A 17,278-nucleotide genomic window follows, 5' to 3' on the forward strand; every position below is an offset into this window, starting at 1 on the left:
AACTGACTCAATTGTTTACGACGATCAAAGTTTTTTATTCGCGAGAAAATCGTTGAAGTTGTTGAAACCGTCACGGAATGGAAAGTCTGACGATACAAACGCGATAAGACACCCTTAGAAATGTCGAATGTAATATATACGGGGTGTTCGGCCACCCCTGGAGAAAATTTTAATGGGAGATTCTAGAGGTAAAAATTAGACGAAAATCAAGAATATCATCGATAATCGTTAACGTAAAGGTCGAAAGCAAAACAGAAACTTGGCTATGCCCGACGTTTCTGGTCTCGGATATGCAAAAAGGTGTAGTGGAATTCGGCCAAACCTCGCTGGATGTGGCTAGGATCTTACCAAATCTAGGAGGAAGCTGATAAACTCTGTCGAGAAACTATAGAACTAGGGCGAACTCTAAAGCGGGTCCCACACGATGATGCTTGACTCGAGATATGTCTCGAGACAAGCAATAGCTTCGAGATACTTTGATTGCTCGTATCTGTTCGCGAGCAGTCTCGTGCACAACCCGAAAATGGTGAAATGCAAAAACATGGGATATGATTCTCACGATCATAGGCACAATTATAGTTTTGTCGCAGAGTGTACGTGGACTCGAGTACATGAAACTATTGGTTACTCTAGCCCCGTCCATCTTTTGCCGAGTCCGCCAGCGGGTTCGCAACGCGACTTCATTCGACGAAAAATACAGACGTATGCTTTTATCTTTTGTAACGATCGCCCTGACGCCGACAGCCATCCCGTTTCGAACGTGGTAATTCGACGCACCGTGGCGATCACGACCCTTTTTGCATTCGTCTCTCGCAACGGGAGTATACGTAGTGGCAGAAGTCAATTTCAATAAAATTGATACGCGATGGTAGATCCTGCACCTACGAAAACCGAAGGTAAAATATTGGTCGAACGCGGTCGTAAGTTTTTTCTAAATTTCATCGAATGTCTAACAATGCTCGTTTGAAAAATCAATCGAGTTACTTCATCGTTCGATTCCTCTGCTTCCTTTCGCGTATTTAATCTCGCTGTTCGAAAATAGAACGCGGATAAAGGTTCGATCCGAAGTGGAACACAGAGTTTGCGAATCCCGCGGAGTTACAAGAGAAACGTCTGATAAAGTTATGAATTACGGTGCATTGGCCTTCGAGGCTCGTCGAGGTCGTTCAACACAGGATAGGTCAGTCGCCGGCTCTAACTCATTCTAACCGATGCCGTAACGCTCCCACCATCGATTCTACGTGAACCGGAAATATAATGGCGGCGATCTCGTTCGAATTCCGGGAAACCGACGCGGAGAGCAAATGCCACGAAGCCGCTCAAAACCTCCATGAACCAAAATCCCCCCGCAAACCTTCTTACCGATTCATCGCGGCGAAGAAACAAGAAAAATACAAAGGGTCTGATAATGTATTTAATCCCGTTTAATTGAACTTTGCTGCCCCGCGGAAGAAATTCTTCCACCGATACCGCGGTCGACTCGCTTACGTGACCTGGAAACTTTATCAGTTTCGATCGAATTTGAAATTATTTTGACAAATCAGTGCTGATTAGTCAAATCATTTACACAAAAGGCATTAACGGAACAAAATTATTCTACGTTCAACCTAATTCTTTTCTATCCATCCGCAAGTTTACAGATTATATGTATACTTTTTCAATTACATTTTACCCTTTGAAAATGTACTCCCCGAAATGCAGAAAGAACCATCGAAATGCGATTGCCGATGAAAGTCGCGCTAAAAGCAACGAAACAGTGCTTCGAAACTTTTTTGTAGCATCGTGAAAAGTTGTTCTTTACTTGGAAAAATGTGCATGCTCGACGTTCCTAATACATCGCCTTAACGAGTGTGAGAAACGAAAATCGTGTCGCGCGTCGTAACCCATCGAGAAATTTGTCTGAGATCACCGGTTTATATAAAACTTCATCGACAAAGCGGCGTTTATAGAAAATTTCAGGTCAGCGCGCACAACGGCCGCAGTTTTATGTTTTATTACGCGACCTGAGACGTTGCGCTAAACGAAACCACCTCCGGGAAATGTCGAAATGCTTACGCGTTTTTATTCATACGTAATTACTTCCCTCCTTCCTCCCGTTCTGCGCGTAGGAGTTCATTCACGATCCGTCCCAAACAGATCTCAATTGCGAATCTACTCTGCTTTGTCGATCCATGAATGATTTCTTATAAATATCGAAATATCTAGAAAAAACCACTGATCCAACCGGGTGAATAAAGTACAGCACGGTAAAGAAAAAAGTTTTCAATTATTTTCCATGAAATCTCTGGTAAATAAGTAAGACGGACGGACACCTTCTATTTATTAATTACGGATTCATTAAGAGAGCGTGGATGAACCGAGATAAGTTGGTACCGAATTGAAAGGCAGCCGAACACCGGTAAATTACAACCCCTTCTCATAGCCATTAGACGCAGTAAGATGTAATATCTGTAGAGAAGCGGCGAGAACCCAAGATATTTTTCAGCCCTTTCGTGCCATCCTTTCCTCTTTCTCTCATTTGCTCTTAAAGTTGTAGATTAACTTCCAGGGTCGCGAACTACGCAAAGAAACGTATAGTTCCGTGCTTTACTTAGAAGAGAGTTCAGAGTACTTAAAGCTCCTGAAAATGCCGAGGTAAGACTTTCCGTTCCTCTTTCGCATGCACCCTCCACCACCCTTTTCTTCTTTTCAGCAGCTTACCTGAGCGGGTAATTAAGACGTTGTGCCGGCGCAGACTCGGAAAACCGTGAATACCGAAATTATTCTTCGTTTTAGCGCGAGGGAACTTGATGCCGCGAAATATACGGTCACCCTCTATGTATAACGGAAGGAACGACGAACCGTGCAAGGTAAATGTTCTTCCGAAAGAGCTTTACCATGGAACGGGTCACAATTTAACGCTTCGGCCGCGTTTCCTTTTCATAACAGTTTACTTTTATTCGAGAAAATCATCCCTTTACCGATATTCCGAATAACGTTTCAAGTATTTTCATCTTTCCCCTAAACTTTCGATAAAAATCACTCGGTTGCCGGGGTCTCCGCAAACTCGAAAGAATTCGTCGATCCTTCGTTTCAGAGAGCAGCGCTCGAATGGAAAATTCTAACACATCTCCAAGTTAATTTGACGGGGTGGTGTGTATTTTGGGAATCGTGCGCGTTTCTCGTTTAAGTTGAAAGTGGTTTCCAAGTAACCGATGGTCGGAAAGTACAGACTTTCCACATCCACAACATTTGCCACGGTTTACTTGATTTAAGAGCTGGCTTCGTTAGCCAAACATGTAATTAAGACCGAACCGGGGGATACTTTCGTGCTGCGGGATCGTGGAGAACCGACAAAATCGATTTTACGGACGCATTCGTACGCAGCTGCGATCCCGTTCCAAATTTTATGGAATGTTTACGCTGCTACCAACTTTCGATCAACGAAAAATTACATTCTGAAAAAATTATTTCCGATTGCGGGGGTCGATTACAATCATTTTTGGTCAATAGACATACCTTCGATATCCTATCAACTTTCTAAAAAAAAATTCGAAATGTGAAATTTTTCGACAAAATTAAAAAATTTCAAATCGTTCTAAAAAAAATATTTTTGGTTGCAGGGGTCAATTATAATCACTTTTGGTCAACAAGCATACCCCCGAAATCCTAGCCACTTTCGAGAAAAAAATTACTTATCGAAAATCTAATTCGAGGCCTGAAACGGTTCCCCGAAATTTCATGCGAATCTTTAAAACGTCATAACTCCTGAACGGATTGGACGATTTTAATGTTTCAAAAAGCAAACTACGCGTATTTTAGTGGAGAATATGTACGAATCGCAAAAATATTCGATAAGGTGTTCCTTAACCCCGTAAAGTTAGAAAAACCCCATAAAAATGGTCCAATTTTCAAACGGCCATAACTCCTACAATAGTGAACATATTTGAATGAAACTTTTTTCTGCCGTAGAGCTCATGGGTACCTACAAAAAAGTATTAGACAACTTTTCTCTAGAACGCCGAACAAAATTATTAAAAATGAAAAACGAATATTCAAGAAAAATCGACAGGGGGTAGTAGGTGCCTCATTTTTCCGGCGAAAAAAAATTCTTTCAAATCGATTTGAAAAAATTATTTTTGGTTGCAGGGGTAAGTTACAATAATTTTTGGTGAATAGACCTACCCCCGAAATCCTACCCACTTTCTAGAAAAAAATTCTTTACCGAAAATATACCGTGTGGCCGGAAATGTTTCTATAACTTTTTAACGAAGCCTCGATCAACAAATTACTATCCTTGATTTTCATCTTACTTTGGCCTCTAGAATCTCGCATAAAATTTTTTCCAAGATGGCCGAACACCCTGAATAGTTTATGAAAAATGTTAAGATCAATATTAATCGATTTTCTGATCAGAAATGATCAGACTGCAGACGGGGGAAGAAGATAGTCGCGTTTTAACGGAACGTGGCCAGAGAAAGAAACACCAGGAGCAGGGGCGATAGAAAAAAGAATCGTTCTAAATGAAAGCGATTAAAGCGGCCAACAAAGCAACGCCTTCGGCGATAGAAGAGTAATTCGTTCGTTTCTCCATTATAAGGGACTGTGCGAGGGTGGCGAATCCGTTACGAAAGTTTAATTAAACCACCGACAAAAGGGAGCAGAGCGTCTGTCGATCTTCGATAGCGTTGGATCTCTATGCGAGTGCGACATTACAACGTATTTTTAGCGGTAGAAAAAAAATCATCACGGATATATTAGTTACAAAATTGTTTGAAAAAAAAATTCAACAAATCTTGTATTTGATTTCTGTTTAGTTCTTCTGTCGCGTTCGCGATAAAACGCTTTGCTTTTGTCACGGTGATTATTTAGTTTCGTTGAACAAAAGCATTTCTACGCGCAGACCGTAAATAACAATTTTTTCTTCATTCCATTTACGAAATCTGTTCCGGAAAATTTTCTGTGATATTTGTGCGCGGAAACGATATCGAGGGAACATTCCTGCTTATTTATCAGCAGCTCTCAATGCAAATTACATTCCGAGCAAACTGCATTATGCGAGCACTCGTATAAGTTCGATAAACACGAACGGAGATGTTGATTAAACTTCAATCAGCGAGTATCGATAGTTCGATAACGATAACAATAGGTGAAATTATCAAACAAATGTTCCAGCTAAATAATAAACCATCGATTATGTACGAAACGCGCAGTTAAACAAGTTCGTTCGAGTTTGACAAATGAAGTTCAACTTCCCCTACCATACTGCAATAATGTTTTCCCTGTTAAATCGATTGCTTTATAACAGCGATATGACTTATACGATGTATACAACATTTACGAACAAACACAATGTTTTTGGATCTGATAAAAAGAAGAAAAGTTTGAGATTTTTTAATATTATTGGAAAGTTTAACTAAAGTTGCACTTCCACTGCACTAAAAATTTCGAAAACTAATCTGTAAAATTACACCAATGAAGTTTTGCTAACCGAATGATTAAAATTTTTTACGAAACACAATTACATCGTAACACATTTATCGCGCGTAATTATTTTACGCTGATTGTGCATCGATCCGAGCATGCAACGGAATGAAAAACAAACGAGTAACGGAATTATTTTGAAAAACTCACTCGTCGATTCGGACCACGCGTTCGCGTGTTTTTAACGAAAAATTATTTTCTTGAAAACGATAACGCATTTGAAACAGTTTATTCGATATTTATAATTTTTACCAAATTGTATTAATTTCAACATTTTCTAGCCGACTTTTTGGCAAAATATTACTATATCGTTCGGTATGGAGCACTGTGCGTCACCGAAAAGATTTGATTAGGTGTGAACGAACGTGCAAACCAGCCAGGGGCGTAATTAGCCTGTCCCCCACTGACCAGCCGGCGAAAGAAATTACGAAATTAGTCTCACCTTTTTTTTTCACCCGCAAAAGAGTGGCGTAATGGCCACGTGGTAGAAATCTAACTCTTCCCTTCAACTCGTTAGCTCTTTTTATCGCGAGTAATTTTTCTTACTGGATAGGAATACAGGGGTTGAATAGGGAAGAAAGAAAGATACGGACGTAATTCATATCTCCTACGCGACGAAGGTTTTCCCAGTCTGCGTTATTTTCCCATCACCATTCAACGCGGATCGATCGGGTCTCCTTTTAAAGTCGTGAAATCGTTTCACAATATCCTACTATAAATTTAACCACCCCCGATCCTATATATCACGAATAAATATGAAACACAACTCTTCTTAAACGTATCGCTTTCGAATAAAATAAGAAAAATGTGAAACACAACGGCGAAACTTTGTGCGTGGAGTTCGTACAAACTGTCACGCGGAAACGAATCATCTGTTCGAGATACGATACGTGTAGCAAGAAAAAGACTTTTAGTTTATAATTGTAAAATATAGAAAATGAACCCTAAGCGAAAGGATGAAAAGTTTTAAAATATTGTACTGCTCGTAGAGATATTAAAATTTTAAATAAATTACTAACTCGTGCGTAACAAGAATGTTGAAAAGTTCCATGTCTCTTTCAGCAAAGGATTGACATTTTATGCAGTCATTTACCTATCGTATATTATCCTACGATAAAACTTTCGTGTAAAAGCTGACGCTTCCATGAAAAGTTGGAGAACTCACTGATAAGGAAGAAAGAGCAGAAGCATCGAACGAAAGGATTAAATTGAAATTTTCTTACGATCTTTAGAAAAGATTTTCCTTTTCATTTGTTCGCTTCTACTAAATCACTTTTGTCCGCTGTTGAAAGTGACCGTGTACAAAATAGCAGTCTTTTAAATAAATTATTCATGATATACGTATGCATAATTCTATTTTAATATTGCTCGCTGTTTTCAGAATTCCTGATCGAGTAGTTCTTTTTATCGACATGAATAATATACACACATTCAAGTTTCAAAATAATTCGAGAATATCCCCCGTTTGAAGTGCTAAATAATCGAATAGAATTTCGTTGATAGGTTGAGTGGTAGAACATCACTTTCGTGTTGCACCTAAACGTTTAAAAACACTATTGACCGAGTGCCTCACAAATAGCGTGTGTTCGATTTTGTCGTCCACTTCTCGGTACTGTTAGAGAACAGTATATATAGGCACCGCAAGACACGCCAAATATCTACGGATCGAGAAACAACTTTTGCTTTTTTCACAAGTATCTCGACAAAAGGACAATGTTGACAAAATAAACCCGAACCTCTCGATCTGGATTTTCGATCTCTACGTACAGTCGGCTCGAAAAATAAGTCGATACGATTTCAAAATTGGTTTCTACCGCTTCCAATTAAAATAAAACTGTACGAAGAATGTGCGAATAAATTTGAACAATGCATCGAACGTATAAACGTAGAATTTCTTCCTTTGTTCAGCGAAAATTTCTTAGTTTCGTTGATCCGTTTAGAAAGTACGAGACTCGATGGTAATAATTTTCGTTTCATCGTTGATATTCTCCGAGCAAGATCGCGATACCCGATCTTGTCAAGGTAGGAATTCCTTTCGGCGAAAGGTCATGGCTACAGATCGCGTAAGAACGAGTCTAGAATTGGCCGTAAATCTGAGAACATATTAAAGAGTGATATCCTTGCTCGCATTTTTGTACGAAGAAAAGGTGCAATTTCTATTCCGCGGATTGTTTCAACCGGTTGGGCTTGTATAATACTATATTCGTTGGCGTAGCCTAGGACGCGACGCAGCGCGGGGCATTTATCTTTTCTTTGTAAGAACGTCGAGCTAGACAACGTAATGGAATTTTTTCATCAGTGAGGTTTTCCACCGACACGGTGGACTAAAATCCCCTTCATACCCCTTATCAGGTCTTACTTCTACGCCGTGACGTCCAAGAGCTACGATTTTTAGCTGGTATTGCACCGCCGCACCGAGGAAAGAAATTTCATTTTGCGGAAAAAGGAGAAAAAAAAAAAGAGGATCTTCCATTGGCGAAGGAGCGGGAGTAATCGAATAGCCGGCGGGGCTTTGTCGATGTATCCGGAATACTTACGAGCGTCAACGATCGATGAAGAAAACCGTGGACGGACCCTCTGCCCCAATATCGGTTCACCTAATGAGACGCTCGCAGCTCGAATACGGAAATCGATTAATTAATTTCGGTTCGAAGATAAGATTAGCGCGGTGAACGTGGTCTCGATTATGCGTTTCGATCAACGATTAAAATCGGATCCACTCGTTCTCTCTATCTATTCCAACGGGTAGGATATGTCACTTCTATTGGATTTCATGTTACCAGAAGTTGTCCTTCCCGGGTTCAACAAGTTCGCGTGTTGTCGCTATTAGATTTCACGAGCACGAGATTATCCCTATCCGTTCTAAGGATTGCTTAGGTCGTTCATACAGAGTCCAACGAATTTAAGAATTGACTCTTTTCGAAACAAGTTCTTTGTGGGTTCAACGTTCTAATCATCTATATCAGCCCTTACATATCCGATGTTGGCCATAGCCGTGTTCCCTGGATCTGATATTATCTGTATCGCGTCGAAAGAGCAAGGATTCCGGCGCAGCTAAAGTTACAAGTCTAGTATTATATCCGTCTTGTTCTATGAGTTCGACATCGTCTGTATCGTATTTCAAGAAACCATGGTCTTCTCTATCAACTGTCATGTGTTCGAGGTCGCCCCTATCGTGTCTCGCTGGTCCTATAATATGTATCTGTACAAAGTTCTACGTGTTTCGAGAGGTTTATGTTGTTTTCCACTGGACCGGGGTTGTGCTTATCGTGTCCCATGAGTTCAATGATTTCTCTGCTGTATTAGGATTCATGGCTTATCTCGAATACGTCTCTACTTTCTTCCATGCATAGCACATTCAAATCTTGCTATACTTGAATATTATAAAAACCAAATCACTAAATTTTTAAATGAAAGAAATAAATATATACGTCGAAGAACGAACACCAGCACCACTCTTATCCATAATTCACGAGTTCATTTCGTCCTGCCGAGTCCTTACGAATGTTTCGCACAATGTCCTTCCACTACTCTTGTTTAGACAACACCTCTTCTCGACTCTTCTCGAAAATATTTCAGGACTTGTAACGGAGTAAAAAAACAAAATAACGAGATTGCTCGTAAAAGGAAACACGTTTATCCGGGCGACACGTTCGCGTGTTTTTAACGAAATAATCGTAACACGAAACTTTAGTTAATGGAAATTCATAAATCACCCGGCACCTACAACAGCAAAACTAATTACGCGCAGTATAGAAAGATGTCGGGACAAACGGGGGAGTTAGTATTTCATTGTAGCCCCTCGGTGTTTAATGTGTGCCGCGAAAATTAACAGAGTTCGTGTCAAGTCGCTCGTGGTTTGAGGCGGGAAACCGAAACTCGCTGAGTATAGAGCCCGAAACACGGTTTTCCATTCTATGTACAAGGCGGAAACAATCTGCGACCAAGTATTTTTCCCTCTCCCTGACTACGAAAGCTGCGTTTAATTATCAAACAATATTTATTTCAAATATTTATTTGTTCGAACCAGAAAATAATTTTCGAATTATTTTTTAATATTTCATTATTCTCGTTATTTTATTTTAATGAAAAATGCCAAATGATCGTCGCGTTCCTGTTAGTTCGAATAACGAATGTTTCACAGTGACGCAACAGTTGACAAATCATGATGTTCGCGTAATTTGATATGTAGGGAGACTATAAAATGCGAGAGTGCAAAAAGTAATTTCGAAAAACACACACGTTGTTTAATGCCAAATTACAATTGACCTTTATTGATTACCCGACTGAAGCGAAAACACATCAGCACGCGTCATTAACGCTCCAGCTCACCGTAATGTAATCAATATCCATTGACGCGGTAATAGGGAGTAAATTAAGTGGCTTACGGGAATTTTTACAACTCTCATCACTGAAACGCGTCCAGTGAATTGCAGTACGATGTTGAACCGTTATCGGCGTTATTTTGCACGCGCTGCCAACACGTTTTCGCAATTAATTAGTTCTTCTATTTTCTTTCTACGATAACTTTTTAAAAGCACCTCTATGTATATTACGAACGATGCTTCTTTTTTCTTAACGAGACTCCTACATTTCGTTTCATTTCTTTTCGATGCACGGAACGTTCGTTTCGATCAAATTCCTGTTACATACATAACGAGCAAAAACACGCCCTATTGAATATAATCATAAAGTTTCGTTTTATCTTTCTATTGTTTAATGCGACCAACGATTTGTATCGATCTAACACTTTTAAAAGATTCGATCGCGATCGTACTTAAACATTGTCCCGTTAAGAGAACGAATCGATATCGCACGTTAAAAACATCAACTTTACATTGCTAATTTTGTAAGGTTCCAAGTGGTAGCAGCCCTTGGAGCGAAAAGTAGTAGATGGTCCACAATGAGGGCCAGCTTCCACGAGTAAAGGTACCCTCATTATCAATTCAGATCCTCTATTCTCATCCACCGGAATGTTATTTGCTTTGAAATACGGTTTCGCGGAGAACTTTGATTTGCTAAGAGCGGAACTTGGGTCTTTTGTAAATTTATCAGGAATGAAATCACAGATTACAGAACAAATAACAGGTGTATCGATAACCTTTAACGTAATTTACAATTCTATTGGTATTAACAATTGCATTAATTTAATTTCTTGTTACGTAAATCCTGTACAAAAAAGTTATTCGTTCGACATATTGTAAAACGCGTTAAGATCGCAATACGTTGCACTTTATCGGCTGTAATCTTTCGTAGTTATAAATATTTGATAACTCCAGCGAGTTGAGTGCTGCGTTGGTCTTAAAGGACTTTTGAGAATTTTTATCAAGACGCCGTACTTGTTTCAGCAAAGACGCTTTAAAAGTTTTAGGGCTGTCGATGAATTTTATGCCGCGAACTTCCTCTTACGCGTGATACTATCATCCTCCTACCTTGTTAAATCTTTAATACTGTACTTTGGTAGTACTTGTATAAAACAACCATAGCGAATTATGATATTTAATAACGTCGCGATACGCTATTCATAAACATGGATTGAAAATGTTGTAAATCTTTCAAACTAACGTAACATCGTGACAAGAAGTAAAATGTTTTTATAAATTTCGATCGCGAGACAAGCCGAGCAACTCGATGACAGCCAGGAGCGAACAGGAGGAAAGATTCTCGGGATGAGCAGCAAGAGGAAGCAAGGGAAAGAAAAGGGTCGGGGAAATTTGTGCCGCGGGTCACCGGCATAAAAATATGGATTTTCCGTGTCAACGAGTCAGCTTTGCGTCTTCCAAACGCATCGCCGTGACCTTTTTCGCGCTTCCAACAGCCCGTGCTCCGAGGAACACGGATACGCGTAATCCGAGATCCAATCTCCGATGTTTATTCCGTCAAACGAATCGGAAAGCCCCGCCGACGGAGGGTATTACCGTTTTCAATTGTTCGAATGACTCTGTCCTCTACAAACCCCTACACGGCCACCCCCTCTCGTACGTCACCGTCGCGTAGCGTCGCGTCGCCTCGCGTCGTCTTATTTGTACGCGTTCGCAACGATAAAACGAACGATCCACCGAGAGGATTGATACACTCACGGTCGGAGATGGAATCGAATCGACAGTTTTTTCTCTTGTTCTTTTCAATATTCTTCATAACGTGTATCACGCGGTTAGGCACATCCGATCGATTCGCAATAAAGGGGCTCGATATCCGTCGATGTTCTCGATACGCGAAATGAAACGCACTGGAAATTTGCATTTACGTTCGCAACGGTGGAAAAGTATTAAGGTGGTTCGGAAAATATTGCGTATTTCAGTCCCTTTGCTTTCTATCTGCTTTACCATCTGGACTGTTATTAAATTCAGAGTGGACCACGCAACTAGTGCAACTCTATAATTTCCAAAATAAGCGTTACACGAAAAAATAAATTTCCTCGGTGTTTCGAGGCACTCCGAGTGCAAAAATACCGGTTAGAAAATTCCGTGTGCACGCGTGTTTCAGCACATATTGCGTATTTTACTCTATAGCATAGTTTATTCTATATCGAATACTGGAAAAAGTTCGTTCGGTTTTCCTGCATCGTAAAACGAGCAACGACCGAAAACCACCGTGCCTCTTTATTAATTCGGATAACAAATGTCCACCGAATACGTTAAATGGACGAATAATTAATCTCGTGTAATTATTTAAATTCATTTCGGTAACAAAGGAAACGCGTTACACACGCGTCTCCAAACACGAAACAAATGATACGACAGTAACTGAAATCTGGATTCCAAAAGTAAAAAGTTCCTTTTGTTACGGTAATCGATACCTGATAAACCATTGTATCATTATCCTTGAATTTACGTTAAATGTATATCCTAACAATTATCAAGCAATAGTAATAATTATTTGCTAAATACGGTAACAGCATTTCCTTCATTTCACGACAGCACGTTGATTTCATGAAATTAAAAACTACTCCGCAGAAATAAAATCCATTAATCATACTTAAAAAATCCTTTGTCGTCGATATGAAACTGGAAAATACGAACGGTGAAATGAGAACATACGCGTGTCATTAAACCGAGAAATACTCCACAGTCCTTAAAATCGGATTTAAAATATTCAAGTATAATTCTACAAGAGCATTGGCATACGCTTTTATTTAATATAGTATAGTGGAAGGTAATCTATATGAATCACATTCTCGATTTTGTAACGATTTAAAATTAATATAATAAATGAATCGTTAAAATGAAATATTTTCTAAAACAAATTAGAACAAGCACGATAATCAGTTATACGTATATTAACCGTCGTATAGTAAAAAATAAATGCACACATGGTCGGTCTCCCTATGTTTCTATAACGTATTTTCATAATTGTACCTCATTACTTTTAATTGTTCTCATCCTCGTTCTACATTAATACCGTCATATTTCTACCGAATGTTTAAAAACTCTCAAAGTATTTGTTAATTATAAGTAATTATTAAAACAAGTAACTTCCTGTACAATATTTGTTTAAAGTGATAATTAAAAGTTAATGTTCGGGATTGTGAAAATAAAAGGAAGGAAGGAATCCGTGCTCGTTCGAATCTCGACGGAATATCTAGGAATTCAATTTCTGTTATCTGAGAAAACACTAAAACCTGGCCAAGCCACCCTCCGTTTCCACTTGGTCCCTTTTATCGTCTTATTTGCGATCAGCTACCCACTTCGGTTCGACAATCTCAGATGGGTTGCCTAACTGTTCGGTCTGATCTTGACTCCCTTACTCCACTTAAGAGTAACTTCTCCCGTGAGTCGTCAAGTATTAATGAGACGATGGATAACGAACATGGACGGTTCAGAGGTATCAAGCTGACATCGTTCCATTTACGTCACAGACACGGAATCGCGCAATTATGGTGGTCGTCGATAGTTCAGAACGAATATATGTATACGAAAATGTTTGCGCCTCGAACGATTCGTCGAATCATTAAAATTGTAAAAGTTACGCGTAAATGATGCAATATTTGCAGGCTCTGCGTTCAAATCAAATAAATCCAATTAAACGGATCGATGCCCTGGGACCTTTTATTTCGTGTGATCGAAATAATTAGAGAAAATTTTGGAAAGGGGACGTTGCGTACGGAAGAAAGTGCACGCGTGTGAATATCAGATTATCGGCCCCTCGCCTATACGCGTTCGTACAAATTCATTAACATCAATGTTGCTTTGTGTAATTGTTATTTCACCGACGATCTAGGTCAACGGTCGCTCGTGTATCTTTTTCTATTTATTGTAATCCCGATAAAAAGAAATAAAAAACTATAAAATTAAGTATGCAAAGAATTTGTAAAAGAGTCTGTTACGCGGAAAATTCGTTCTCGGTTCGTACGAAGGTAATAAAATAGTAGAGGCACCGTGAAAAGTTTTGGAGGTATTCGGGAAAGAAATCGGACGTAACGAGCTCTAAAATTCGATTACACGAGACAGCTTCCGAATTGAGATTTGACTCGAGGATCAGATTTTCGACCCGGGGCCGAGTCGCCTCGATTAGATCCCGGGAAAATTCCTATCTAAACGATATTTTGTACGGGAAGGGTTGGCGCGAGCAACGGTGCATGCCAAAACTGCATAAAATAGCTGTTCTCCGTATTTCGTGGCATCCAGAGGGCGATAAAATATTCTCCGGAGTACACTTTGCACGGAATTTCATTCGTCTGAGAGCTCGTACGTATTACGCGCGTAATATACCAAAGGGAGTCGTTGTTGCATCTGACAGTCCGCTCGCGCGAGTACGCGAGTACGCGAGTACGCGAGTTTCGAAAATACTGTCCGAACCATCGAGCAATTCCTATTAGAACACCACGAAACGTTAAACATCTTGACACGTTGATCCTTGTACAATTTACGACATTTCAACGAAAGGTTTTGGCCGCGATACAGAGTGCAATATTCTTTCTTTCATTCACCTGTATCGATCGATCGATCGATCGATCGATTACGCTTAGGCGACGGAAAACAATGAAACGTGCCTGAAAATGTCTTGATTTATTATCGAATCGCGATATTAAATTGATGAGAATACCGATGGCCCAGTTTTGCGATAATTAGTCGAGGCATCTCGGCCTCGAGTCGTTAATTCGTTGGCCAATAATGCGGATGAAAAATTTATACAAGTTCGACACCCGCGCAGTGGCGTTCCGTTATTCGGGTTACTTTCGACAAACGACGGAAATTCGAACGGTTTCGTCGGTTACAAAGGCAAAATTGCACGACCATCCAAACAGAATATTGTTTGACATCGTGAACATCGTATTCGAATGACAAAGTACCGAGTTAACGGCGCGAAACTTCGTGTTTATTGTTACGTAATCGATCACATTCACCCACCTTTGCTCCGTTGTAATTAACAAATACAATGTTGGAATCGTTTTCTATTATTCACTTTGTTTCTCCAAAGAATAATTACCAAGTATAAATGCGGGGAAATTAAAAATAAGAACTTGGAAATTTTAAACGAAACACGATTATTCGATATTTGTTATGGCGGAAAATGACAATTGCATTTTTATTTTGTGATTTCCGTTTCGTTCGAATGAAAAAGAAATTTAAAGTAGAATAACTGAAATACTTTAGAAATGATTTATGTACGCGACGAAACTATTAACCGTACAATTGTTCGAATAAAAATATAATGTGAATCGTAAACTTATACTTCGATATAAAGCTCGAGTTTCTGAGAGCAACAGGCTCAAGTATCAATTGTCACTTTCGTACTTGTTCGATTCTACCCGAAAGACTCTCAAGTGAAATTTTCTAGCAATTAAATCACACCTCGACTATATAAACTTTCATACGAAACAAACATTTCCACAAACTGCCAATACACTTGTCGCGTTTTAAAAAATTCCAACATTTGTTTCATTAAAAAACATTCGCGTTCAATTTGTAGGCTAAAACGAACTTGGCATTTTTTTGGATCAGTTTCCATAAAACGTGTATGTCGCAAGTATACAACGAGCCACAGAAAAACAAAACGTGCGTCACTGAACGGCCTTTAACGGACTACCGATGAATGGTTCGATCTTTTAACGACATTCCCTTCGCGACGATTAAAATTCAGTGAATCTGATCCGTTTACTCACCGAACGAAAGGCCAAGTCCGACGAAAAGCGAAACAACACAAAGGACCCACGGAAAGCTTGCACTTTTCTTAGTACACATGGCGCGCGGTATGCACTCTTATCAGCCGTTTTCAAACACCCGTGCCGTATCGCGCGGCCACTCGCGTGGCTCTGAGAGTTCCTCGTTAGATTTCGAGTTTGAATCTCGGTCTTTCTCTGTCTTTCGTTCTTCCTCCCGCGCGCAGCCACCGAAAGCGGTCCAGCGCCTGCCCGCTGACAATATCATGCTTCAACTTCTCCTCGTACGTGGCACCACTTTCCAGATCATTCCTACAACTCGCACGCGATAAAACAGGTCACGGGATAAACGAGCAGTATTCAATTCACTTTAGAAATTTCTATAAACAACTACCTGGACAATCAGCTACCGTTAATTACTCTATGACGCATAAAAAATTGATAGATAACGTTACATAACTGACCATTAACGAGATTTAGAGATTCCTTTCGCACCGACGTCGATAAAACAGATAGCTTCAACACAGCTACCGTTTACATCACAAATTGGTAACACGATAATATTTGTAACCACAGACGAAGTATACGAATAAACCTATCACCTGATGTATTTCTTCGGCCCGTTTCTAACAGATTTCAAAAAGGAACACAAGAGGAAGTGAGACAGAAAACGAACGTGTGGAACTACAAGAAGAACGCAGCCATTAGCTCATATTATTTGCTATTAATTAATAGAATTATTAATTACATAGTAAATAATATGACCCGGGTATCACCACGAGAAGGTTGGCTGCGTATGGAGACCCGCCCTAGCCTCGCCCCAACCACCCTTCCTTTGGCGAGGAATTCGAATACCTATCTAAGGGAGAAGCTATCGAAAAGTTAGAAACGAGCCAGAAAAGGAGCGTTCTTAAAAGAACTGCCCGATCGAAAGACGAAGAACCTAACAAAATGTCAACACACGTGAGAAGATACACATGTTTTCTAGAAACGAAATTGGAACGTGCAACTGCACGTACGAACTCTGACGAAGAGATCGAAAACCTAACAAAATGTTGATACATGTGAGATAATCCAGCACATGTTTTCTTTCAAACGAAATTGGAATGTACAACTGCACGTATGGACCTTGCATATCAGAATACTAATATGTACCCTAATATTAATCATTCCCACTTAAATTTACGCACACGTTTCAGTAGTATTTAATCGAACGCTGGAGAACGCTTTTTTATCTTATAATCTATATACATTTTTACTTATATTCTAACGCAATCTGTGGAAACGAAGAAATACGAGGAAATATTTTCTTCTTGGTGTCTTTGTTAATCCCACGATGTTTCCCTAAAACATAAATCAGACGATAAATAGAATTTTATGAAATTACTTCTCTAAGAACGATCAAGATGGAATCCGTGTACCATTTCCAATTCGATTCTTCGATGATTATATATTCTGTAACAAGAACTTGTTCAAACGATTAACAGCTGAAATGAAAGTGTATTAATGAACACAGAAAAAAATAACTATAGACTAATGTAAATTGACATTAAAATGTTTAAAAACAAAAATATTACGTGAACTTGAAAGAAAAATGAAATTCGTCTCAGTGTTAAGATAAGTAGATTTTATTTTTCGTTTCGATTATCAAATAAAAAATTTGTCAAGACGTATAAATTGCAATAATTACATTTTACTGTATCGAAAACTAAA

General features: G+C 39.3%; 1 protein-coding gene across 2 annotated transcripts in view; it reads right to left on the reverse strand.

Annotated features, from left to right (window-relative positions):
* The window catches only part of LOC122402915, a 43,303-nt gene extending 27,610 nt beyond the window's left edge, over positions 1-15,693 (reverse strand). For both annotated transcript variants that reach the window (XM_043406105.1, XM_043406104.1), the window contains exon 1: positions 15,569-15,693. In XM_043406105.1, coding sequence (XP_043262040.1) covers positions 15,569-15,647 — 79 coding nt within the window. In that variant the 5' untranslated portion in view covers positions 15,648-15,693. The remainder of the gene's footprint in view (positions 1-15,568) is intronic.
* Positions 15,694-17,278: the final 1,585 nt, after the last annotated feature.

The sequence above is a fragment of the Colletes gigas genome, unplaced genomic scaffold (assembly GCF_013123115.1).
Source record: "Colletes gigas isolate AHSC1104 unplaced genomic scaffold, ASM1312311v1 Colletes_gigas_Sc00041, whole genome shotgun sequence".
NCBI lineage: Eukaryota > Metazoa > Arthropoda > Insecta > Hymenoptera > Colletidae > Colletes > Colletes gigas.